This window comes from Anolis sagrei, chromosome 2, assembly GCF_037176765.1.
Source record: "Anolis sagrei isolate rAnoSag1 chromosome 2, rAnoSag1.mat, whole genome shotgun sequence".
NCBI classification, from domain to species: Eukaryota; Metazoa; Chordata; class Lepidosauria; order Squamata; family Dactyloidae; genus Anolis; species Anolis sagrei.
Window position 1 is genome coordinate 104,813,963 of NC_090022.1, and position 26,853 is coordinate 104,840,815.

General features: G+C 39.0%; 1 protein-coding gene across 1 annotated transcript in view; it reads right to left on the reverse strand.

Moving 5' to 3' along the window:
* DOCK2 (dedicator of cytokinesis 2) overlaps window positions 1-24,064 on the reverse strand; it is a 343,321-nt gene extending 319,257 nt beyond the window's left edge. The window contains exons 1-7 of the mRNA XM_060765022.2: window positions 23,891-24,064; window positions 15,435-15,518; window positions 7,845-7,885; window positions 4,725-4,780; window positions 2,919-3,015; window positions 1,800-1,948; window positions 245-380 (exon numbers count right to left, since the gene is read on the reverse strand). Of these exons, the coding sequence (XP_060621005.2) occupies window positions 245-380; window positions 1,800-1,948; window positions 2,919-3,015; window positions 4,725-4,780; window positions 7,845-7,885; window positions 15,435-15,518; window positions 23,891-23,930 (603 nt within the window). The 5' untranslated portion in view covers window positions 23,931-24,064. The remainder of the gene's footprint in view (window positions 1-244; window positions 381-1,799; window positions 1,949-2,918; window positions 3,016-4,724; window positions 4,781-7,844; window positions 7,886-15,434; window positions 15,519-23,890) is intronic.
* Between the last annotated feature and the right edge of the window lie 2,789 nt (window positions 24,065-26,853).

Sequence of the window (26,853 nt, forward strand, 5' to 3'; positions counted from 1 at the left end):
CCTTATGTTATTGATCTACACCAATATGGTCTGCATTTGATAAAACACTGAATCCTTGCCAAATTAAAAATTAAAAGGCTGACACACTATATAATACTTTTTTTTGTGAACATTTTTTGTGAACATTTTTTTCTAAATGTTCACAATCTTTCTGGAGAGTTTTCAATAGCTGAATGCTAGAGTAAGTTTCTTCTGTCACACGTAAAGAAAACCATGTCTATTTAAAAGCAAGGGAACTATGTACCATCTCCTCTCGAATTCGTTCTGTGATTTTGTTAGTAGCTTCAGCATGAGCATGAAAAAGGCTGACAACACTGGTTTTGTCTGGATCCAAAATATTCCCATCCTCATCTCTCACTATCAGATCTAGCTCCAAAATCCTGTAGACATAAAGAAGAAATACCATGGGTATTACTTGAGATAATCTTTAACAAACATTGCTCAATATTTATTTCAAAATTACTTTGCAAGTTACGGTTCCAGTATGAAGCCATTTAGCACTGGAGGTATTTAATAAATGTTTTGCATTAATAGACCGTGTAATAATAATGAGATTATATATACCCCTTAAAACAACACACAGAGTACTACAAGCCTTGTAGACCTGGATAGCATAAGTCCAATTAATTTGCACATCTTTTGTTAGGTAAATAGTATCTTCTGATTAACCTGAGCTGCTGGGAATGAAAGGAATGAGGAGGAGAAGATACTATCTGGATTTCTCAGAAGATACTATCTGGATTTCAAAGAAAGCTCCCACTATATCAAGGTTAGTGCCCTTGAAATACATAACGAAGAGCTGCACTTTATCAGCATCATCTCCTCTATACAATATGGGAATAATAACATAACTAGATTTCTCCAAAACAGTAGGCAGAATGAAGTCGTGAATCTAAGGTAATTAATGTCAGACAATGGGAAGGCAACAGTTCTTTCCCAAAGCCCTTATGTTAGACTACCTTATACTCTTTAGGACAATGTATCATAGTAACAGATGCTATCTTGTTCCCTGTGTTGACATAAGTTTGTTGGACTGTGTACATGGCATGGGAGATAGGTACCATCTTGTCCTACTCAGGTTGCAAAGTGTCTTCATCCAAGCCTGGGAGAACTTTACTGATGTTACAGGTTCTATATGAAGAGCATATAAAATATTTTAGATGTCCCTCCTAGGATTCTGTAGGACAATGCTACAGTAATGAAAGTAGAATCAAAGTGCTACAACTGTGTAACTCAGAAGGTCCATGATTCAAAGGGACATAAGTGGTGGCCTCTTAGATACATAGCAAGCATACAGTTTCTGGGGCTTTGTGTGTGTGTGTGTGTGTGTGTGTGTGTGTGTGTGTGGCTTCTGACTCATTACATTTACCAAAAAAAAAATAAACCCAAAAGTCAGTGATTTTTCCTGTCCTGGAGGCCATTAAGAGTGGTCATTCTGTCTTTGTATATGTTACAAGCACACACATGCACACACACAGAGATCCCCAATTCCAAAAATACAGAAAAAGAAGACAATTTCAAGTTGTGGTTTTTTTTCTATTTTTTCTGATTTGCATTAAGGCCTAGGGACAAAAAAACTCTCACATACCCACTAAAATTATTTGTTCCAACCTCACTCACTCACTCAATAGGGTGTCATGCTACTTTTCAGCTAGAATACTTAAGTGTATTACCATTTTATTTTCTTAAGGCACCTACAATTAATGCAATTAACAATCCAAAAAAATAGAATTAGGAAATTAGTAAATATCAGATTATTCCCAAACATAAAGTGAAGGGCTACTGTAAAGAAGGCTTACTTGTTCCCATAATCAATTTTGGAAGTAACCTTTTGCTTCAGTTCTTTGAGTTCATCTTTAGGCAATGTCCCTGAGAGGAGCTGTGACCTCCACTCCATTAACTCACACATCATGGATTGCACCTCCCGGAAGCGTTCTTTTTTGTTTGCCTGAAATGTATAGCATTATTAAACATCAACTTATCTGAATTTCAAATAGCTTTTGCGTCTTCGAAGAGACTGATCTCCTACTATATATTGTTTGATGACGGCCAGATGTTTTTATTCTTTTTAAAATTAAGTTACTTATTTTAAAAAACACACACACAAGATAGTCCTCACTAATTGAGGAGCTTCATAGCTGTATGTGTGACATACAGGCATGCAGAGCTGTTCAGCAGTGGAACTCTCTGCCCCAGAGAGTGGTGGTGGCTCACTCTTTGGAGGCTTTTAAACAGAGGCTGGATGGCCATCTGTCAGGGGTGCTTTGAATGTGATTTTCCTGCTTCTTGGCAGAGAGTTGGACTGGATGGCCCATGAGGTCTCTTCCAACTCTATGATTCTACTACATATGTTTTGTATTTTCCTAAGATTTCAGTTTTTCCCAGTAAAAAATTGGGAAAAACTACTCTCTCCCCACCCCACCCCAATTCAATCATGTCAACCTCTTTGGGATTTTTACATTTTTATATAAACTGCACACTAGTGCTCTCTTTTGACACACAAGCTTTCTTTCAGTAGATTAGAGGGGTTGTCACAACACATTATAAATAATTTGCTTAGAAGACTATAATAGAAGCAATTCCCCATAAGCAAAAATAGTCAGTCTCTAATTACTTGTGCTTTCAGCCTTCACTGGGAGTATACCCACACATCATGAATTAAAGTGTAGTAGAGACTAAAGCATAAAAATCAGAGTGAAAATATACAGGCAAGTATTTAATAGTATAGAATGCAAATTTAAGTCACAAAGAGTTTGATGCTTTACTAATATTTTAGACATCTTAATTCTATTCAGAAAAGTAAAGCAAAAAGATGATAATAAAGATCTTCATAACAGAACACATTGATATTTGTGGCACCGATGATCCTGTTAATGATCTTTTAAACTCTCAAAAGTTTAAGGTCATGGATTACTTACCACATAAAGTTGTTTCCAGATATTGCCCCATTCCCAAAGTGTACAGGTAACTTCTTGCACCAAAGGAATCTCTGCAGGTATTACATTTTCTGCATTTCTGAGAAAAAGGATAAATGATGTCATAATGTCACAGACAGATCAGGAATCTATAGTGTAAGTCACACAAAAGTGCCCACCTAGACCAGAAAGGTCAATGATGCAAGCCAGAGGCAAACTGGGTAACTGCCTAGGCTTTAAGAATCAGTCCCCTTGAGCTTGAACAGTCCTAACCAGAACCAAAACACTCCCAGTTTGTGAATTTACAGTGGAAATAGGAAAGCGTGGATAAACAGCAAGCCCTATTGAAATTTATGACTTGTGCCAGAAGTTACCAGAGAGTCATCCTGGAATATGTAGAAAAGCTCACACCGCTCCCCGGAATCGAACCTGCGACCTTTCGATCAACAATCTCAGCAGCTCAGTGCTTTAACCCACTGCGCCACCGGGGGCTCCCCCAGGACCCTCTACAACCTTGCATTTGTTAGCTCCTAGTTACCACCACAACCTAGCCAGAGAAGTTGGAATGATACAAGACTATTCCTTTGAGTCTGGCCATTCTTTAAGGCAAGGATTATAACTGGGAGAGTTATTCTGCCTACTGAGAGCAAGTTTCTTACTTGAAAATGTTTCCTCTTCTGCTACTCTGACAGGGATATATATTGTTCCTTATTTTGTTCTCATATACAAAAATGGAATATTCTAAAAGTTTTCTGGCCCACTAGCATCTCCCAACATGAAATTATGGCAGGTTTTCCATATTTTCAATGTGTTTTCACTTTATATGTGTGTTTGAAAGTTTTATTTGTGCTACAAAACACCAGGTTTTGCATACAAAACCAACATTTTTGCACAATCCACTGTACTATTATTTGCTTTTTCATTCCCACCTACCTCCACTTTAAACACACATTATAAATTGCTTTTAATGTTGTTTTCAGTTTAGTTGTATTTCAGTCAATGCCTTTGGTTTTAATCTAGATTTTAATTAGCACACTGGCTTTAGTTCTGATTCTGATGGAAATGGTAAAATTATATAAATAAAGAGTACCATGCCTCACAGACATCATGAATGTTAAATCCTTTTCTGAACCCATCTTAGGATGCAGTTACACTGTATAATGAATGATAGTTGACACTATTTTAACTTCCATAGCTCAATGCTATGGATTCCTGGGAGATGTGGTTTGGTGGGACACCAGAACTCTTTGGCAGACAAGGCTACAGATTTTGTAAAACTAACGTTCTCATGATTCCAAAGCATTAAACCACAGCTGTTTAAGAGGTGTCAAATTGCATTCATTATATAGTGTAGATGCATCCTAAGATAATGGTAATTACTTCATCTTGGCAGTGAACTCTATTAATTATGTGTGATTCCAACCTTAGTCCAAAAAACAGTGCAGTCAAAAGCCAAAAGTTTGAATAGGAGAAAGCTTGCAAAGGAGAGAGGTTCTCAAGCTGCTGCCAAATAGCGCAGAAAAGAGAACTGTCGGCTAGCCCTTCCCATGGGCTATATATACTCGAGGGAGATTGGCGGGGCTAGCTAGGGGCTAGCTAGGGGCTAAAATGTTCCGAAAGCTGTATTGCGCAGGCGCAGAGATACCAAATGTACGATTCACAGTGACTACGACAGGAAAGGAAAAAGATGTTTGGCAGATCATCAGATTCACTTTACTTAAACTGTAATTCTTATACATTTTTATTGTTTATGTGATTCTCAAAATAATGAATTTGTATGTTCAAAAGGGAATTATCTAAATACAGTACCTCTTTTTCTCAACAGCAGTTTCTTTGATGTGGATAAAAGATTTTGGAAATATTCCCTGTTAGAAAAAAAATGAATTGAAAATACTTTATCTTCAATGATAAGCCAAAGAGGACAGAACAATATAGAGAGAGATATGGAATCATGACATTACTCTCAAGGTAGCAAAATTCTGTGTCATACATTTTACAACTTAGAACCAACTAATCAAACTCAAAATTACTAAAAGTAGCAATCCCTGCGAGGTTCCTTATATTTTGTCATTATTTCCACAGTTGCTACTGTTCATGATTTATTTTGCTCCAGACTTTTCCACCTTTTTCCTCTCTCTTAAACCTAGTTCCGTGTTCACAATATTGCTTCTTCAGCTGCCTTCTGCTTTGGAGCACTTTCTTTCTGTCATATAAGTCACTACGATGGAAGGAGGGGTGAGTGAGTTTTCTATAATCTAGCTCACGTCAATTTCAGCTTTTCACCTTCTTACCAATTTATTGTTTCTCTTCTTTTGAGGTCCATCCAATAAGACTCTTCTTGCCTTCATGCCTGTGACCTAAAGTCATTTACTGTTCACCTGGCTCATTTTTCATTTATGATTTTGATTCTTGGTTGACTGCCTTCCCCTCAGATAATGGTCCCTTTCTTACTATACATGATTTTAATGTTCGTGTGATGACTCCAAAGATTCTGCTATCTCATGCTTTCTTTGTTTTGGACAAGCTTTATTCCGATTCATCTACATTTATTCATTTATTCCTTTAGCCATTGTCTTGATCTTGTTCTTATTAAGAATCTTGCTTTTAAATTACTGGATTTCCTTTGTCTGCTGTTACCTTCTTTCCTTTGTCCTTGTTCATAATCCACCTCCTTGATATTCTACCTTTTTGAGAGCTTCATTCCATTAATTTGAGGACTTTTTGCAAAAGCAGTGGTCTCTTCTCTATCTTCCTTTAATCCCGTTGGCTCCTTAGATTCAGCTCTTTCTTTACTCAACTTTATCTTCAGTTGTTGATAGGTTTGCCCCTTTGTCAACATATACATTCTCTTCTCCCAAAGCTCAGTCTTGGCTTAATTCTTTTATTTGGTATCTTCATTCATGCTTTTTTGCAGCTGAAGATTAGTGGGAGAAGACTATGGAGATGCCTGATGTTTTAAAATTGTGTGTGTGTGTGTGTGTGTGTGTGTGTGTGTTTGAACATACTGTTTATGTATGCTTTTCCTCTGTAAGAGTTCCCTTTCTATCTGGATATTGCCCTTTGCACTCTCTGGAGACAGCTCTTCCAAAAACACAGATGATTTCCTCCAGGTTAAGTCAAAAGGCCTATATTCAGTCTTTATTTTCCTTGATCTCTCTGCAGCCTTTGATACAATTTATGCTCTTCTGTTGCCTTTGTTTTAAGTCAGGGTTTGCTGATTCAGTTCTCAGCTGGTTTATGCCTTACCTCGCAGGTTGGCCATTCAGTATGGTGGAGGTCACATTTCTCAGCTATTGCAGCATCAATGCTTTGTCATCTAAAACTTAACATGGCTAAGACGGATCTACTTATTTTTCTTCTAAGACTGTGTTTACAACATACATTTTCCATCACTTTTAATAATGTTCTGATTTATGCTGTGAAGGAAGCCCAGAGTCTTGGCTTCATTTGTTTTACTCTTTGTGTTTTGATTCTCACATTGAGGCTGTAGCTAGTCATGGCAATTTTTTCTTTCTTACATTGCCAAAATCCTATCTTTTCTTTCCACTTCCTCTGCTAAGACCTTAGTTTATGGCTCAGACATTTCCCATTTTTGACTGATTTTCCATTATCTCACCTTAAGTCTCTGGATTCCATTCAACATTCTTCTGCTAAGATTATTATTATTTTTTTGGCCCATCATATTGATTGTGTTACCCCACTTTTGATATCTCTTCATTGGTTACCCATTCCTTCTAAGAGTCAATATAAGATTCTTGTTATAATGTTAAAATCTTTCACAATCTTGGCATCTTCTTTCTTTCAGCCCTTATTTCTTTTTACAAGACTTCTCAGGATCTGCATCTACGGAATTCTAGACCCCTTGCCCAACCAAGAGTTTCTTTTCCCTTGGCTCAGTTTCACTTGCTGCCTCATACTCTTGGAATTGCCTCCCTGAATATTTGTGGACTGCTCTTTTCCTCCTTGTTTTTAGATCTCAGTTGAAAGGTTTTGGGTTTTCCAAAGTTTTGGGATTTTTGTTTGACAATGTTGAGTAGTATTGTATATTTTGACTACATGTATTGGTCAGTTTGTTTTGTATTATATTGGGGATATTTTGCCGTTTATTTGGATTGCCTGTTTTGTACATACAGTTTTGTGCTTTGTCCTTCCCTCAATGTGTTTGTGTGTGCACATATGACGTTTGCAGGGCTCCTTGTTATTGGTTGTTCGCTGTAAAGCACCATGTACATCAGATGGCACTATATAAATAAATAGCAACCACAATCTATTGAACTATAGTATCTAAAAGCTTGAATACAGATCTCTCATGAACACTCCTGGAGTGGAGTGCCATGCAAGAAAAAGGGGAAGGGAATTTTCACCATTTACTGGATTTTACCCTGAGTGATATTTTGGATTCAGCTCAGAAGGCTTTAGATATATTCAAGGGCATCCATTTTCACTTTTCTTCTTTCTATATATCAGACTGCCACATACCATATTACAACTTTCTTTTGAAAGTCAACACAGTTCCTTAAGTGGTTTCCTACAAGCCAAAGAATACTGCAGTTTGAGAAACACCGTCTTGCAAAGCTTCTTTGAAAGCCTAGAATTAGTTGGATGATGGCCAAGGCAATTCTTATTAGCTCTCTGCAGAGGTATTTTTGTACCTGTCCATCACATGAAAACATTTCTGTTTCAATCCCATTCATTTTCTCATTGAAATATTACCCACCCACCAGATTTAGGTTGCAGTTCTGTAGAAATTTACCTGGAACTTAATGTTATTGAACTCAGTGGAAGTTACTAAAGATTTTAAGTGTTTAGGATTGTGCTGTACATTATTCACCTTGTCTGAAGTAACATCACATTCTTTTAATATGTTAGAAATTAAATCATCACATGGATTTTTTAAATGAGTATATAAGAAATAAAAAATAAACTCACCTCTATTCCTTTATGTCTCACAAGATATCCCTTGTACCAATCTAAAATTCAAAGGAGAATCACATTTATTTTAGCTGATATTTTAGGAGCCACGGTGATACAATTGGTTAAACCCTTGTGCTTTTGAACTGATGACCTAAAGGTTGGCTGAACTGATGACCTGAAGGTTAGCAGTTTGAATCTGTGAGAAGGGGGGGGGGGGGAGAGCTCCCGTCTGTCAGCTTGAACTCCTGCCAACCTAGCAGCTCAAAAACATGCAAATGTGAGTAGATAAATAGGTACCGCTTTGGCAGGAAAGAGCAAAGAGATGCTTCAAGCAATCTTGCCAGCCACACAACCAGGAAGTGATGAAAAATACATATCTGTGGAAAAATCTGGAAAATTCAATCAATTGTTTTCAACAGAGTCTGAGAGCCTAGACATTATCTGCTGAATAAATAGATACTTTGGCTTTCAGATGCTAAGTAGCTGCAGTTTGCAACCCAGAAATCTTTCATCATGACCAATGTAGCACTTGCCTGAACTTCGTTTCTATAAATAGAGAAAAAGAGAAGTGCTCCAAAAGATTACTATGTTCTTTGAACAGTGAGTTTTTCATAATATTCCTGCTCTTCACTGTTTATAAATCTTTGTGCCTCCTTCATGAATACATATAAGGCTATACGTTAGTATAGTCTCCCTTCATAGTTCTCTACCCATACGTGCTATTGACCCTGCTTAAAGGGAAACAAGTGGCCTCCTGCTACATGAACATGCTAGCTAAAATCTCAAGTTTTCATGGCTTCCTTCCTTTCTGTTTCCTATTGGTATCTTCTCCAGGATGACAATTTCTGCTTTTTTTTTTTTTTAACTTTATTCCTAAAGGCCTCTGAACTCTTCAGAACTGTGATTCATTTTACAACTTGATTTTGTTAAAGGAAAAGCCATAATCTGAAATGACAGTCCAGGCTTGTACAAATGTATGGAAGATATAAGAAGCTTGTTCTTCCAACTTCTATTAACCGCAGATTAGTACTATGTCTGAATAATTCACTATGGTTAATCCTAACTATAGTTCATCAAATCAAGTGTTTTCTAGTTTGAAGTTGTCTTGTTTGAAAGTTCAACTCTCACAACATGCTTCAGAGCTCATGTCCTGCCACTGAAATTCAGTTACAAGAGAAGATAGAAATTCCTCTTCATGTATTTGTTGTTGTTCATTCGTCATTCGTCTCCGACTCTTCGTGACCTCATGGACCAGCCCACGCCAGAGCTTCCTGTCGGCCGTTACCACCCCCAGCTCCCTCAAGGTCAGTCCAGTCACTTCAAGGATGCCATCCATCCATCTTGCCCTTGGTCGGCCCCTCTTCCTTTTGCCTTCCACTTTCCCCAGCATAATTGTCTTCTCTAGGCTTTCCTGTCTCCTCATGATGTGGCCAAAGTACTTCAACTTTGTCTCTAGTATCTTTCCCTCCAGTGAACAGTCGGGCTTTATTTCCTGGAGGATGGACTGGTTGGATCTTCTCGCAGTCCAAGGCACTCTCAGAACTTTCCTCCAACACCATAGCTCAAAAGCATCGATCTTCCTTCGCTCAGCCTTCCCTAAGGTCCAGCTCTCACATCCATAAGTGACTACAGGGAATACCATGGCTTTGACTAGGCGGATCTTTGTTGCCAGTCTGATGTCTCTACTCTTTACTATTTTATCGAGATTGGACATTGCTCTCCTCCCAAGAAGTAAGCGTCTTCTGATTTCCTGGCCACAGTCTGCATCTGTAGTAATCTTTGCACCTAGAAATACAAAGTCTGTCACGGCCTCCACGGTTTCTCCCTCTATTTTCCAGTTGTCAATCATTCTTGTTGCCATAATCTTGGTTTTTTTTATGTTTAGCTGCAACCCGGCTTTTGCGCTTTCTTCTTTCGCCTTGATTAGAAGGCTCCTCAGCTCCTCCTCGCTTTCGGCCATCAGAGTGGTGTCATCTGCATATCTGAGGTTGTTAATGTTTCTTCCAGCAATTTTCACCCCAGCTTTGCATTCATCCAGCCCCGCACATCGCATGATGTGTTCTGCATACAAGTTAAAAAGGTTGGGTGAGAGGATGCAGCCTTGCCGTACGCCTTTCCCAATCTTGAACCAGTCTGTTGTTCCGTGGTCAGTTCTGACTGTTGCTACTTGGTCCTTGTACAGATTCCTCAGGAGAGAGACAAGGTGACTTGGGATGCCCATCTCACTAAGAACTTGCCACAATTTATTATGATCCACACAGTCAAAGGCTTTAGAGTAGTCAATGAAGCAGAAGTAGATGTTTTTCTGAAACTCCCTGCCTTTCTCCATGTATTCTTCATGTATTAAAGAGTTACAATTTCATGGTGCTTCTAGAGGCACAATTTGTCTTTAGATTAGCCACAAAGTACCTGCATATCTTGTTCTACAGCAGTAATACAAATATTTGTATTGCCAGCATATTGCTGGATTTAACATGGGGGGGGGGGGAATCTAGTAGGAGTTGCATGCAAGTCTCATCTTCCCCATCCTTAGTACATTAATTGTGACTAATAACACCCTGAAAGCATTATGCTCACAACAATTTAGAACCATCAAAGCTAGTAGAAATGTAGAAAATCCCATCATTTATGGACTGTATGAAGTATGACATCAATACAACAATCTGGAATCCTGCATCAGAAGAGCCAAGACTTCAAAAGAAGAAAATAGTCTTTCTATTCACTTTCTCCCTCTGATCCCACTACACTGCTCTGCAGCACACCCAAATACCTGGGAGTTACTCAGGACTGTGCTCTGATCTACAGGAAGCACTACCTGGAGCAAACTTTTGTTGAGAGATGATCAGATGTCCTTGTTCATTTCCTCTCTGTTGTTGTGCTGTTGTAATTTTAGAGTTTTTTTAATACTGGTAGCCAGGTTTTGTTCATTTTCATGGTTTCCTCCTTTCTGTTGAAATTGTCCACATGCTTGTGTATTTCAATGGCTTCTCTGTGGTTGTGAGAGTGGTCCAGCATTTCTGTGTTATCAAAAAAAATGCTGTGTCCAGGTTGCTCCAGGCACTGTCAGGCCATTATATGCTAATCAAGGTGGTCAGTTAAAACATTCACACCTAGCTCCAGCAGACAAGAGTCCTTTGTCCCACCCTGGTCATTCCACAGATATATAAACCCTTTTTCCTAGTTCCAACAGACCTCACTACCTCTGAGGATGCTTGCCACAGATGCAGGCGAAATGTCAGGAGAGAATGCCTCTAGACCATGGCCATATAGCCCGAAAAAACCTACAACAACCCAGTGATTCCGGCCATGAAAGCCTTCGACAATACATTAAACTTAAACTATGGTTGGGAGGCCAAGCATTCGACCAATAGATACAGCAATTGAGATTGATACTGATCCGATGTTACTGACAATTGGTTTGACCTAGACTATGATTGAATTTTCATGGTTTTAAATGAATGTTTTAGTAATTTAATGTTTTAATTATTGTATTGTCGAAGGCTTTCATGGCCAAAATCACTGGGACAAAGAACGTTTAATTATTGTTTTAATTACAATTGTTATTTATGAATCTGTTTGATGGCATCAAATGATTGTCTGTTGTAAGCCGCCAAGAGTCCCCCCTCGGGGGTGAAAAGGACAGGATACAAATATGTGAAATAAATAAATAAAAACAATATAATACGAAAGCTGACTGGCACAACCTGGGGATCACAACCAGATACAGTGAAGACATCTGCCCTTGTGCTTTGCTACTCTGCTGCTGAGTATGCATGCCCAGTGTGGAACTCATCTCACCACACTATAACAGTGGATGTGGCTCTTAATGAGACATGCCGCATTATCACAGGATGACTACACCCTACACCACTGGAGAAATTACACTGTTTATCTGGCATTGCACCACTTGACATCCATTGGGAAGTAGTAGCCAATAATGAAAGGACCAAAGCAGTAACATCTCCATCCCATCCCCTGTTCAGATATCATCCAGCATGCCAGTGCCTTAAATCAAGAAATAGTTTTCTAAGATATACAGAGATACTCGCAGGAACACCTCAGCAAGCGAAAGTCCAAAAGTGACAGCCTCAAGCCGTGGCTGATACCGAAGGAAAGACTCCCTCCTGGGCACACAGAAGATTGGGTGACTTGGAAGGAATTGAACAGGCTGCACTCTGGAACCACGAGGTGCAGAGCCAACCTTAAGAAATGGGGCCACAAAGTGGAGTCCACGACATGCGAGTGTGGAGGAGAGCAAACCACAGATCACCTATTACAATGCAGTGTGAGCCCTGCCACATGAACAATAGAGGGCCTTCTTACAGCAACACCAGAGGCACTCCAAACAGACAGCTACTGGCCAAAGGACATTTAATATATTGCCAAGTTTTTAAACTCTGTGGTTTCTATTAAAAAGAAAAAAAGCATTACAACTGTACCCTTGGTTTGCTTCCGATTTGGTAAAGAAACCCCACTACACTGGCTCCCCACTTCCTCACCACACATGCGCGTGCACACACACACACACTGTTGTATTGTATTTCCAGTGTTTCTTACAATAATATGAGAAGGTTGTGGCAAATCAAACTAATCTGTGTCTGGGTTAGATGGGTTGCAGCATTCTCTTTTAGCTGATTTTTCCTGATGTGAATAAGGCATCCAGAAGATACAACAGCATCCCTTTCAGATGCTTGTTTTGCCCTATGGGCCTGTCAGACTGGACTATAATCTACCAATAGGAGCCAGAATGGCTTTGACAGCCATTTCCTGGAGGGAAAATCCACCTGAGTCTAAGCATAGCTTCACTGACAGCAGCCTAGACACGGCAGGATTGCAGAATGTGTACTGCATAACCATGTTGCAGTACATATGTATGTGTATGGTCTATTTATGTCCCAGCATTGAATATTTGCCGTTTATATGTTGTGCTCTGCCCTGAGTCCCCTTTGGGGTGAGAAGGGCAGAATATAAATGTTTTAAATAAAGAAATAAAGAAATAAAACTCTGTGTTGTTAGAGAGAGCTAAGGCATTCCCTCAGTTATCAAAATTAACTCCTGTGTTGTATGCCTTCATATCGTGTAGGGCAACCCTAAGGGAGCCCCATCATGGGATTTGCTTGAAAATATTTATTTAGAGGGAGCTTGTCTTTGCTTTCCTCTGAGGCTGAAAGGGCACAGTTTGCCTGAAGTCACCCAGGGGGCTTCCATGCTCAGGAGAGGATTCAAACTTTGGTCTCCAGAGTCATAGTAGAGTGCTCAAATCACTATTCCATGCTTTCTCTCTCTCTCTCTCTCTCTCTTGTGGCTAGTGAAACTGGGAATGGCCATTTTATTATGCCTAGATGTCACTGTAACATTAATGTGGTGGGTAGTTAACTGTAGGTGTGCTAATAATTTATAGGGTTAGACTGTACACTTGCAATTAAATGTTTAAAAACTGGCTGCATATCTAAGCGCAGTTGTGACTCTCTGAGCCATTGCTGCTCTCAGGCAGCTCAGTGTGGTTAGAAGTCTCCCAGAAGGCTAATGCCCTCTGCCCAGGAACCTGGAGACTCATCTGCGAAAGAGGTGACATAACAAAAAACCAGAAACAAAGAACATTTCAGTTTCTCTTGAAACCTGTTGAGAATCTAAGGCAATTTTGGAGAATTCAAAGATAGAGCATTCTGGGGTGGTCAAAGTATTCTACGAGTCAGACAACACACAAGTACACTTCAAAAATACAGCCATAAGGTGGGGTCATGAGCTGTCAGTTTATGATCCCTGGAAGAACTAAACATTTGTGGGAAACTAGGAGTGCCTGAAAGCCTAAAATGTAGTTCAAGAGAGACCTCTTCTGGTAAAAAATAAGTAAAGCAAATTGCCGCTTTGTTTTGTTTTGGAGCTTTATGCTAGTGACATCAGCCTCATGCATCACAGCAACCCCACAGAGCTTCTATCCTGTATCCATCTTTATTTACATTAATTAATTTTGTCATTTATTGAGTGCAACTGGGGTTCTTGAAGGTCAGTCTTTCACAGAGTTGCCATAAGATGCAATCAATCTGATGTCATAACAACAACCATATGTCAACTTGATGGCATGTAACAATCTATTTCAAAAGACAAAAAAAAGATTTCAGCATGATCATATTATTTGCTTCGCAACAATAAGGAAAACTAGATTTCCATTTGAAATATTTTGCTGGGTCTTAAGCTACTTGGTTCCCCATTGTTGTGTTTCAAAAGAGGTTCAGAAGGGAAGGGAAGGAGATTGTTTTTAATTCCTTTCCTTTCCCATCATAGAAAGTGGAGGCTCAAGACACAACCTCTTCCATGAAAATTGTTTATTTATTTGCATCCATATAGGTCAGAATTGCATGCAGCACCATTGATAATATTAATAAGACAGATTGCTAAAACACCTTGGGTGGACGGGTTGTTCCATGAGATGGAAATTTCCTTTCCCTGATGCCTATTTTATTCTAAAGGTTCTGTTTGCTGCCATTAGGCAATGGGCCACGTGGCAAAAACTCATTAAAACCAATGGAGAAGATATTGATGCTCTTTAGTTTTGTGGTCATAGCAGCTGTAAAGCTGAATGAGAACATCTTAGGGCATATAATCCCACTTAAGAAACTGACCAAGGATAAATCAACTGAAACTGAATCCTGATAAAACAGTGGCCTTGTCAGAAATCTAATTTGTCCTGATTCCTAAGGTTCAGGCTTGCAGTTTGGGGATACAACTCAATTCATCCTGGGCACCAGAGCTCCAAATGACTTCAGTGGCTTGGAGTGCCTTTTATTATTTATTTATTTATTTATTTACAGTATCTATATACCGTTTTTCTCACCCCTAGGGGGACTCAGGTTTGATGGGTATACCAATTGCAACTATTGTTGGGAAAGGATCAGTAGGCATTGACTAGACTATTGTGATGTATTCTGTGCATTAATATGGTGCAGAATACTTCAGCTAGGCCTCTGATGGGGAAACATACCAGCAATATCAGGCATGGGCAAACTTCAGCCCTCCAAGTGTTTTGGACTTCAACTCCTAAATTTCCTAACAGTTGGTAAGCTGGTTGAGATTTGAGCTATATATAACACCACCTCAGCTTGAACAAGTGCACCAGCTGTGCATTGGCCACCAAGCCTGCTGAATGTCTCATTGTCAGAGTCCTCCACAATTTAGGACCTGCTGTCCTTCTCTCCTATAGACCCATTTGGCCCTTGTGGTTGTTTGGTGCAGTCCAAACAGTAGTGTTATTAATAGTAGTGGCATTAACTATATGCTTTCCCCATTAAATATTTGCCATACTGTACTGTGTAATGATCATCATTTTGTAAATTTGGAATGTAAGCAATATAGATAAATTGACAAATAAATGCAGATATATGTACATAACAATTTGATAATAATGAGATTTCCCTGATTAACAACAAGTACCCTCAGAGAAGAGCATGATTCCTTCTAAAAAACAATCATTCCAACTACACATTAGAATAAAAATGTCATACAGCTGCATTTTCTCAAGAATTCTTTCCTTACATTGCACTAGTAATCACAGCAGTCATATTTTAAGACTGTAAAAAAAGCAATCCTTCCAAATAAGTTTCTTACCTTGACAATCTTCCAGTATATGGACTACATCACCAATATGCAGAGATAACTGTGGCACTCTTGCAGCTCTGAAATTGTATATTGCTATGAAAATACAAAATAAAATATAAATGAAAGATTTGAAGATAAAGTTTGCACTCAGTTGCACTCAGTCGTCATGACAAAACGAACTACAGCAACAAGACCTTTATGTTTGTTTGCACCCCCCCCCCCCCCCTTTGCTTCTTTTCCACTAGGGCTTTTGCTTCCATCATCAACAGACTTCTAAATTCTCATTTCATCCAAATTGCCAATTCTGATTACTGCTTACTATTATTCAGGGAAGCAATCCAGAATTGTAAGCCATGGTTTGAAACCAACTTGCTTTCCTAAACCATATTTTTTCTTGCATTCAGACGAGCTTTTTTTCCCCTTCTTGCAGATATGCTAGAAAGATAAAAGAGTCAGGAGCCCAGGTAGTTTACTGTTACATGTGAGCCAAGCCACAGAGAAATACAGAGATGAATCACCATGATAATGTTAGTAGGGTGAAATGGCACAAATAGCAATTAAACTTAATTATGTCAAAATACATTTGAAATCAAGAAATCAGCAACATGAGGGGACTGACCCCAAGGCTGCTAGCAGAAATTTGGCTTACAGCACAATATTATTTAACTGCCAATCATATGTGTGGCAAGAAAGAACAAGTAGAGAGTCACATAAATAAAATATTTGAATCAAGTGGCAACCATTCTGCTTTTTTAAGTTATGAGAGTTTCAGGGTTGTAGTGTTCCATCAACAGAAACAAGGTTCATTCACACTGGGTCCATCCATCTTTTTGCGATGCCCAGTATATCCCTTCTTAACCCATCTCATAGTATTTGACAATACTCATCGGCATGAGAAATTAGCTACAAAAGGTGAAGCAGCAGAAACTGGAGAACCATTTTGTTCCAAAGAACTAACATATCTACACAAATCTAATCCTTGTCTTTTAAAGCTAAATTACATAGCCAAAAATGAGGTGCACATTAGAATCGCACACAGAAACCACCTAGGCCCCTCTGTCAGGCTGAGGTCCGTGAGCTGACTAGTCTCAGTCTGATGGAAGGGCACTGGCCTCATTCACAAGGCGTTCAAAATCCTCCCCATGGCTTTGAAGGTCTCCAGAATGAGGCCTCAGTTGGGAAACTGCCACCCTTCCATCAAGCTGAGACTGGCGAGTTTGCCAGAACAGTCAACAGGCAAGGCAAAGCCACATATTACATTTAACAACAAATCATTTTTTCCAATGCCCACCTTCAAAATTGAAATGTGCATTACAATTGGTTGTACATTATACTTGAGTAAATAGTTATTTTCTTGTGCAAAAAATGGATGCAAACCAATATAATGCACAATTGAGTTCTGATGGGTTAATGTCATTTGGAAAGAAAACCTTCCACAGATGTTATTAAATCCGCTTGAAGGAAAAGAGTAAAAATTAGACGTGCTCAAAACTGAGAATTGGTTTTTCGATGTTAAATAAATTGTTATATGCTGAACTGGGTTTTTTCTGGGGGGGGGGGGGGTACACTTTATTTCTGTATCCACAAATAATGGCTTCAAATTGTTCCAAAATTTTTTCTTGATTCACTGCTTTTTAAAAAAAAAATCAGGTTTTGTTTTGTTTTTGTGGCTATATATAGAAATCTGTTTCTGTATACAACAAAATGAAATAAATACCAGTGCGATTGAATTTTATAGCAAACTTAAGCCATGTTGCTCTCTTTCCTCCTTAACCTAAACTATTGAAACACATTTTGTCTTTCACTTGTCACATTCAAAACATATGACAAAACACAATCACAATGCAAATTCAGCATATATAGTCCTTTTTCATCAAGCTGTTTTTTCAATGCATTCATCTCCATTGTTGTTGTGGCGATGGTGGTGTGCATTTAAGTGTGTGACTTGCTCAAGGTCACCAAGTGGGTCCCCTTAGCCTTGCGAGGATTGGGACCCTGGTTCCCAGAGTTGTCGCCCACTGCTCAAATTGCCATCGTGGTACTGTTCCATTATTACTAGAATAAAATAAGAACTCTTCAACAAAAAGAAACTATATCACCAAGAACATCATATGTACATAGGACCTAAATACCCTAACAGTGCCACATCCCATCCAATTTTGGAAATTAAGGAAGGCCAGCCTTGCATAGTAGTCAGGTGAGAGACAGCCAACAAATATAAAGTGTTGCTGGGCTCTATTTCTGAGGAAGGAATTGAGAAAACCACCTCTGAGTATTCCTTGCCTAACATATGAAATCCATGTGGTCATCATAAGTTGAAAGGCAACTTGAGGCCACATTATACCTTTCACTATCTAATGATCTGCTGATATGTACCCCACTCATCACAAGTAGCATGTGTTGGATTTTCTTAGTGGGTTGTAGATGGTTTGTATGTTGTGTTTCCTCATCAGCTTCCCTATGCAGTCAGTGGTTCTCTTTGATGTACAGCTTGCTAAACAGGTTGATTTTTCAAAACAAGCTGATGCATCTTCTTCTGAGTCCACTGTAAACATTTCACAATAGAATTGTGTAAATGTCTAAAATACATTCTAAGTAATGTTTAGAAACCTTTTACTACTGTTGCCAAACTTTTCAGAACCCCAACAGTGAGCTAAGGGGACCTAATTTGGGGTCAAGACCCAAATTTAAGAAGTAATGGTCTAAATAAAGGAACAAGTAAAACTGGGAAGAGTCTGTTGGTGTGGGTGTTTTAAGTACATATTTTTAATGAATAAGGAATTTATCTATGACCCCAGTAAAGTTTAGTGAGGAAACAAACACAAACAAAAACACCTACCAAAAAGGTGTAACTCAGAATAATTTAACCTTCCTTATAAATAGAAGTGGAGGCCCCTCAAGACTCTGTATCCCATCCCACTCAGCAGAATGGTAGTAACCAGGCTTAGATTGCTTAGATTAATTCTCTATTGGTTAGAGAAGCAATCCAGTGAATGAAGGCTATGGGTTCTCCCACTCTGTTGTATTCAGTATTAATTAGCACTACCCAGTACAAAGGTTCTTAAAAATGTTTCAATACCATCTTTTCATTTAGTTATCACCACGATTCTGTCCACTCATTTAAACACAAAGAAGCCATATGAATGACCTCAATGGAATACAGGTAATGTATTTTATTGTTTCTAGATTCAAATCAATATTGGTATTTTAGTCTTCACTTAGCACAGTGTGCATCTCTCTGATGCTCACTTGCCTAAAGTTGTTTGGGTTTAGGAGCGGCACTCTAGAGTCATTGATTCCAACAATGCAATTTCAGTTCTCGTCAGATGTGGGAAAATAATACTGGCACCAATTTTTATTTCTCGAGAGAGGAGAAAGCAAAAAACAAAAACAAAACCCCTACATCTTTTTATTACAATGAATGGGAGGAATAGAGTCACATATGCTCTGAGAGATGTCTAAACTCCTATTCGTGTTAGGAGTCAGATCAAAAGTCAGGCCTCCCTTTTCAAAGCTGGAGTATTCTCAAAGACCTTGGAAGGAGATGCACACTCCTTCAGAGTTTCAGGCAATCTCTCCTGCAGACTGAATCTATTTCACATTGATTTTGGCATATAGAGAAACTAAAGAAACAGCTGTGAAAGAACGACATATTCTCTCCTTCAAGCACCATGATGGGTTGTACTTATTTGAAGAAAATAAAAGCCAAAGTTCAAAATATAATTGACGTTACTAGAATAACAGTATTTTTGTTTCTTGGTCTCTTTGAAAAATAATGTGAGTATGGCGACATCCAACCAACTGACAAAGGAAGTGGTTTACAGACTTGATGTTTTCTGAGTAAGTGGAAATTTACTTGGTTTCAAGTCTTTTAAAATTACTCAAGTTTTTGTATTTAGATAAAATGATAATTCTGGAAATGTGAGGGTAAACTCCCTTTATTTGTTTTATAAAAAACCTATTGCCTAATAATGTATCCCGTCAGCCCCATCAACTGAAAATTGCTATTTTGACCACATATGCTATAGCCCATGAAAGCTTATGACACAATAAATTTGTTAATCCAATCTCAAGAGCATATATATGTGCATGTGACCCATATATGAGAAGCTCTAGGGAGCAATATGCATCTCTGTATTTCACTTACTTTGGAAAAAAAGGAAAAGTGGAGGCTTAAGGTGTTTTGCAATATTCAGGTTTAATTTACAAGTACTGTACATAGCCTGAGCAAAGGGGGGGGGGGAGTTCTTTCAGCTTCTCTCTATCCTACATTAGATTTCTAGAGCTGCACCAACAGATAATGTTAGCTTATAGAGTCTTAAAAACCAGCTTCTCTTCCTCTTACTCACTTTCTCCGCCCCAGCGTAGGCCTAGATTCCACCATAGCTTTGAGGAACCTATTCACCCCCTAGTTGCTTTTTCCAATTTCAAACAACCAGAGTGAATGAATCTTCATGAATCTTAAATATCAACACTATCAATATTCATTTGCCAAGACATGACTAGAGTTTGGGCAAGTGTTGCCTTAAGGCACTGGTGAACAAAATGCAGTTCTCTGGATATTGGGCTGCAGCCCCTATCAGCCTTAGTTGGCACAATGGTGTGAAATGATGGGAGTTCATCTCCATCAATATCTGCAGAGACATACTTCAGGCTACCCTGGATTTATATAGTCCTATTTGCAGAAATTAGCAAAGTAAAGCAAAATAACTTTAAATATTCCTGCTTCAAAAGCAAATGTCCCTGCCTAGGCATTGGGACTTTTCTGCACAAAATGTACTGTTTTCAATCATACTAGTGAGTGTCTGAAGTTAAGGATGCACCAGGAGCTCCATATGTCTGAGGGGCAAGGAAATATTTACAGCAAAATTGTACTTTCTAGTGTTATCTATGGGAATATGCTGTCTTGGCAATACACTGAAGACAAACCAAACATATAGATTTTGTTTAAATGAGCTGTATACATTGTCAATGGCACTGATTTTATCTGTAAGCTTTGCTCTTTATCTAGATTCTGATGCTAGTTCAAATTAGGTCTACCTTACAACTTACTATTGATTGACTCCAGTGAAAAATGAGAAAAACTTAGCTCCTGATCTAAGAAACCCTAAGGAATCTCCTTAGACAAGATGGGTGGGTGGGTAGGTGGAGAGGATGTGGACATAGGGGTGCAGCTTTGATAAGGAAGCAAAATGAAGACTTTGCCCTCCAAATAGGAATTCTGCTCCCAATGCAATTTCCCTTGAATTTCTATAGAGGAAAATGCAGAAAGAATCAACTGAAATAATAGGCATTCACAGCATGATGAAAATGAAAAATTCATACTGCTGTTTCAAGGCCGGCCTAAATATATCAGCCACAGTTGTAGACTCACAACTTCCCTTTGCAATATTTATTTGTCCATGTTTTGCCTCATCATCATTTTTACAGGGGATGCGAACAAGAACAACTGAACAATTCAATCTCCACCAAAGTTTAAAAAATTCAAGTTGTAAAATTAATAGGACAATAAATCAACTTCTGGAGTATTTGGTGGACTGATCTAAACTATTATATGATTTTCTGTTCAGGACAACTACTTTTTAGATCAGGCTTTTAAAATCTCAGTAGTCATTAAAAACAAACATCTAACATTTAACAACTCATTTCTCTCTAACTGCATGATTTGAGAACTACAAAGGTGAAAGCAGAACAGATGGTCTGCATTATGAAATGTACATTTGCATGTCATAGGCAATGCCTCATTTTGTTCCCGCTTTACCATACAAAGCAACCTTATATTCACTTGAAAAGCCTGGGTGGGGAGCTCAACTATTAGAAAGAAATTGGATTTAGAGGATATCTTGGTGGTGTGGGATCTGCAAAAGCATGGCTCCTGCCTGCAGCTTACATCTGCGATAGCAGAACACACGGGAAGAGACCATATGATGACTTTTGCTGATGCCAACTTCAAAATGTAGGGAATTATACTGATACCAGTTTGAAAATGAGATACAATTTCACCTGTTTGTTGTTAGTGACCAAACAGCATGGCAAGACATACATAATAAAAGTACATCTTCCCCATATATGTGGGGAAAGGGGAAAGACTAATTGAAGCATTTAAAACAGAAAGGAAAAATTCTGGACCCAGACATTACACAGGCCCAACCTAGAGCACTGGTTCTCAACCTGTGGGTCTCCAGGTGTTTTAGCCTACAACTCCCAGAAATCTCAGGCAGTTTACAACCTATTAGGATTTCTGGGAGTTGGAGGCCAAAACATCTGGGGACACACACAGGTTGAGAACCACTGACCTGGAGCCTATGTAGTTAAGAATATGAATACTGATGTGTTTTAAGCTGCCTTGACTACAAGTTTATTTTTATTTTAAGCAACTGACAAAGACAGAAGCAAAGCATTCTAATCACAGTAGAATCAAAGAGCTGGGCATGTTTAGCCTGAAGAAGAGACGGCTGAGAGGAGACATGATAGCCATGTATACATATGTGAGAGGAAGTCATATGGAGGAGGGAGCAAGCTTCCTTTCTGCTGCCCTGGAGACTAGGATGAGGAACAATGGCTTCAAACTACATGAAAAGGGATTCCATCTGAACATTAGGAAGAACTTCCTGACTGTGAGAGCCGTTCAGCAGTGGAACTCTCTGTCCCAGTGTGGTGGGGGCTCCTTCTTTGGAAGCTTTTAAACAGAGGCTGGATGGCCATCTCTTGGGGGTGCTTTGAATGCAATTTTCCTGCTTCTTGGGGGTTTGACTGGATGGCCCATGGGGTCTCTTCCAGCTCTATGATTCCATGATTCTACAGTGAATTACTGTAATAAATAAATGTTTGCTGCACCTCACTGGGTTCTACTTGTGTAAACAGATTTTTGTTCATTTTTAAATCATACGCACATAAAAACACCAAGAATAAGTTGAAAATGTGCAGTCCAAAGGATGAATCTTTTTTGTTGTAAAGAAGGCTACATTGTTTTTTTTAAAAAGTGTTGTCAACATTCCTTAGTAACGATGTCAATTTTTCCTATCTTGAGTTGTCAACAGAAAATATGAAATAGTGAGAGAGAAACCTCTTTTGGGGAGCAATGAGCAATGAAAGAGAGAGTGAAGGAGGTCTTCAGCACAGAGGTCATCTACACAAGGACATTCCCTCTCAGGTATCTACAGGTCAGAACTGCTGATGGCATTGTCTGAAAACAAGTTTTTGTGAATATAAAGTTAGTGAGCCCAGTAGCTCTTTTCCATAATCAGTGATCTTTTCCATAACAAAATGAATATGTTGACCAGATTGGATTAAAATGCTATCTGTGAATTTGTTATGACTGAATACTTTAGTTTCTCTTTAGATGGTATAAATCTTTCACTTGAACATCTTCTCTGCTGCCATGGATTTCAAAGTGGAATAAAGTGGAGCTATTAAGAATCCCATGTTTCTAGAAAACGAGGGTAATGGACTTGACATGCCTTGAAGAACTCAAGAGATTTCTTCCCATTTGCACAAGAGAACTATTGTTTCAGCTCATTGCTTTTGCAATAGTAGCTAGCAAGCTTATTATGAGTTTTGAATTATTTTACAATATCGCCATATAATTTCTTTGAAACAGAAAAACATTTTGCTGCCAGCATTTCTTCCAGAAATCAAGTAGTTGTCTGACTCATTTCATGCAAAGGCAAACACATTGGAGCATGCATACTGTTCTGCCAGAAACATAGGAAGCTGCCTTACACCAAATCAAGCCATTATCCATTAAGCTCCATGTTAACTACCCTCATTGGCAGCAGCCTTCCAGGATTTTAGACAGCAGTCTTTGCAGGTCTTACATGGTAATACTGGAGACCAGATGTGGGATCTTCTGTTTCATTATGTAGATTAACATTTATGTTTACTGATTTAGTGCTTTCATACTTGGAAGTCCCCTTAACACAGAACAGTTTGTGCTTCCCTTTTAGTACCTGGAATCCCTAGTGGGTTAGTGGCTAAGCAATCTATATTGCTTCCTATGTACTTATTCTGGAGTAAAAAAAAGAACTCTTATGGCCTATCAATGTCTGCCTCTGAAAACATGTTTTCCCCTATTTCCTGTCTGTGCAAGAGCTTACAAGAAGACAAAATTACACAACTGAGTCAAAGCCTCAGAAGAACTTAGATGTTTAAACTTTCAACTGGGTTATCAAATGTTGAAGAAATGTTACTTTAAAATTAAATTTAATGTCAATCAGGTTATAATTTCCACCATGGGGTTCTGCCTTGAGACTCAGAAACCAGTACCAACTAAAGACACCTAGGAAGCAATTCATCCTTACAATCCTCTTCTAAGTGTATGCCCATAATGGGCCCATCAAAGCTGTGGCAAGCATCTCACTTGTTTTTCTGCATTGCTTTGCTGATCTAGCCACTTTATTTGCAGCACTTCTCCCCACACCCAGCAGAGGAAGAAAGACAAAAAGAGAAAGCTCTATCATACTTACCCACACCAACTTTCTTATCACTTTTGTGCCAAGGAGTCATTGCCCACAAATTCACCGTGGTTCAGTAGAAAGGCTGAATGGGAGCAGAGTCAGAATGCATAAAATCCAGCAGCATACGCATCTGGAGCCCAATGAATCAAAAGGCCACTTTAGCTACCGCTCCAGTAGCACTGATCTCTGCTCATCTCACAATCCCTCTACTTCCTTCCTCTTTCTCTAGCACTCGCCTTATTGTGCCTCTTTGATGCTAAAATGAAAGTGATCTTGCTATGTAGAGGAAGGGGTAATACTCGCTGGGTGTCTCACAAATAGGACAGGGAGAGTCACACATACATATAGGAACAAACATAAAGTGACTCCAAACTGATCAAATGAAACAGTTCAAATGTTTCATACAAGTGCAAAATCTTTACTTTTAAAAGTCCACATGTAGTCCATTCCTTGTCACTCAAACTCCATCTAGTTTTTCACCTTCTAGTGACTCCTTGTGTTAATTGCTTTTTGCTTTTAACATCCACTGCCTGTGATCTTCCCTGCATTCACTAACAGCCTTTTGCCATCAGTCTTGATCACCTGCTTTAAACATTAGAACATGTGCACGATGCCCCTTACAATTTGTGACTTATCCTTCAACCAATTATCCTTCAAGCCAACAGATTTGAGAAGTTATTTTGACTACATGCCAGAGTATGTTATTCATTATGGTACTAAACAGACTAGTATTCTTGTTTAATGTTTTCCTTTGCCAGATTCATGGCCACTTCCATTTCTTTCTTTCTTTTTGTTTAGTTGTATTTTATCTAAATTCTTACAGTACTCCAGTTTATACTCTCTAAACCATGCAACTTACATTACCATCTTTAAGGTAATGAAAAAGAAGGAAAGATGGGTTGAATCTCAGAACACTAAAATCTTAGTGGGAGCCCTTCCTCTTTAAAAAAAAAAAGAAAAGGGTAAATCCCTGAAAGCTGCAATGGTCCCAATCTAACCTAGATAAACATGTATTGTATGGAAAAGAGTTAGTGAAGATGGCATGCTATTTATATAATAAACGCTTCTATCAATATACAGTTCATTCAAGTGTATATAAGAGTTGGTGTTTCCCAGGGGAAGTTTAGGAAGAGTCTAGGGGAGAATTTTGCCTCAGTTGTTCCCTCACCACCCCCCCCCCCCACCACCACACACACACAGTTCTCACAAAGTTTGATGCAGTTCAATAGATTAATAGTCAACCAGGTTTCTTGTCTCTTTATTCTTATGGTGTCAGCAATTAATCAAATTGACTGCTGTCACATCATAATAGAGACATAAGAAACATGAAACATGGGTGGATAAGGACCACTTTGCCTGTTGCTGTTACCTGTTTTGTCGCCCATTGCACCATACTATGCTCACAGATCAGCACACAAAGCCTCTCTGCACAGAATATAAAATCTGGGGGGGGGGGGGGGGGGGACATGTACAGCCAACATTAACACTTAAATGTATATTACTTGTAAGCGAAAGATCTCCAATACCCAACACCTTAATTGTATACACTGTATTTATTACGCTAGTTATATATGGTTTATGTAATGTGGGTTATTTGTTTATCTGTTTTATTTGGGGTTATGGTGTTATGTTTTTTGTGTCATGTAATTTCTGTTGTTTTAACCATTGTTTGCCGCTTTGAGTCCCACCAATGGAAGAAAAGTCAAATAATAATAATAATAATAATAATAATGCTCATTCATGACAGGAGATCAAACTGCTATCCCAGCTCTCTACTGATTGATCTTGGAGGCATAAGCACGGCCTGCTGTTTGAGCAACAGAACAGCCCTTATTTATTTATTTATTTATTTATTTATTTATTTCGGGTACTTTTACCCTGCCCTTCTCAACCCCTGACTCAGGGCGGCTTACAAAAAAGGCATAATTCGATGCCTACATAGAATACATATACATATAAAACAGCAATCAACAATTATCACAGTTAAAACAGTCAGTATATAACACAATCAATAAAAATAAAACACAATCAATAAAAACTAATCTCAAGCTCAGCGTTTGTCTTTCAGAGTTCCATAATTCCATTCCACTTTGTCAATTCCTGTCCATCGTCGAAATCCTTCTTTATCTGCCTGATTGTCCGAATGCCTGGTCCCAAATCCATGTTTTCAGTTTTTTCCTGAAGGAAAGGAGGGATGTCGCTGTTCTAATTTCCCCGGGGAGTGAATTCCACCGGTGAGGGGCCACCACCGAGAAGGCCCTGCTCCTCGTCCCGCCAATCTCACTTGTGAAAGAGGCGGGGTCGAGAGCAGGGCCTCCCCAGAAGACCTTAGACTTCGAGGTGGGATGTAGAGGGAGATCCGTTCGGACAGATATTAGAAGTGTCATTCCAAAATGAAACCACTGGCTCAGAAGACCCCAGAGACCTTTGAAATACTTACAAGGATTACTGGGCATAAAAACAGCAAAACCTGCAGGATCTCAATTAGGAACCACACAGAGGCCCTCAAAGGTCTAATCAGGGCCTACGGAGCCCAACAAACCTAACTAGGGCCTGCAGAGGCCTACTTGGGATTTTTGATAACTGGAGGCCTAAATGTGTCCTACTGGATCAATAAGGAGCTGGCAAGGACAGCGCAGGCGCGAAGTCTAAATGGCATTGTAAAACTTTTGGAAGCCAGGGAGATACCTTAAGGCACATCAACTGTTGTAAAAAGACCTAAACGGGGCAGAGATCTGCCACAAGCTAGTAGTGGGGATAAGCTACTCTACTATCCCAAGATCCACCACAAAGTTGTTCCTGCGAGTACCCATTAACACATTGCAGGGCCATCATTAGCCAGAATGAGCTGTAGCAGGCCAAAAGGAAGGAGCTTCATTAATGAACTCTCCAGTTGCAGTAGGTGACAAACCAATAGGTGGTGGGGTTCGTAATTGGTAGGCGGTTGCCTGTTAGTCTTCTGTGAGCACCGA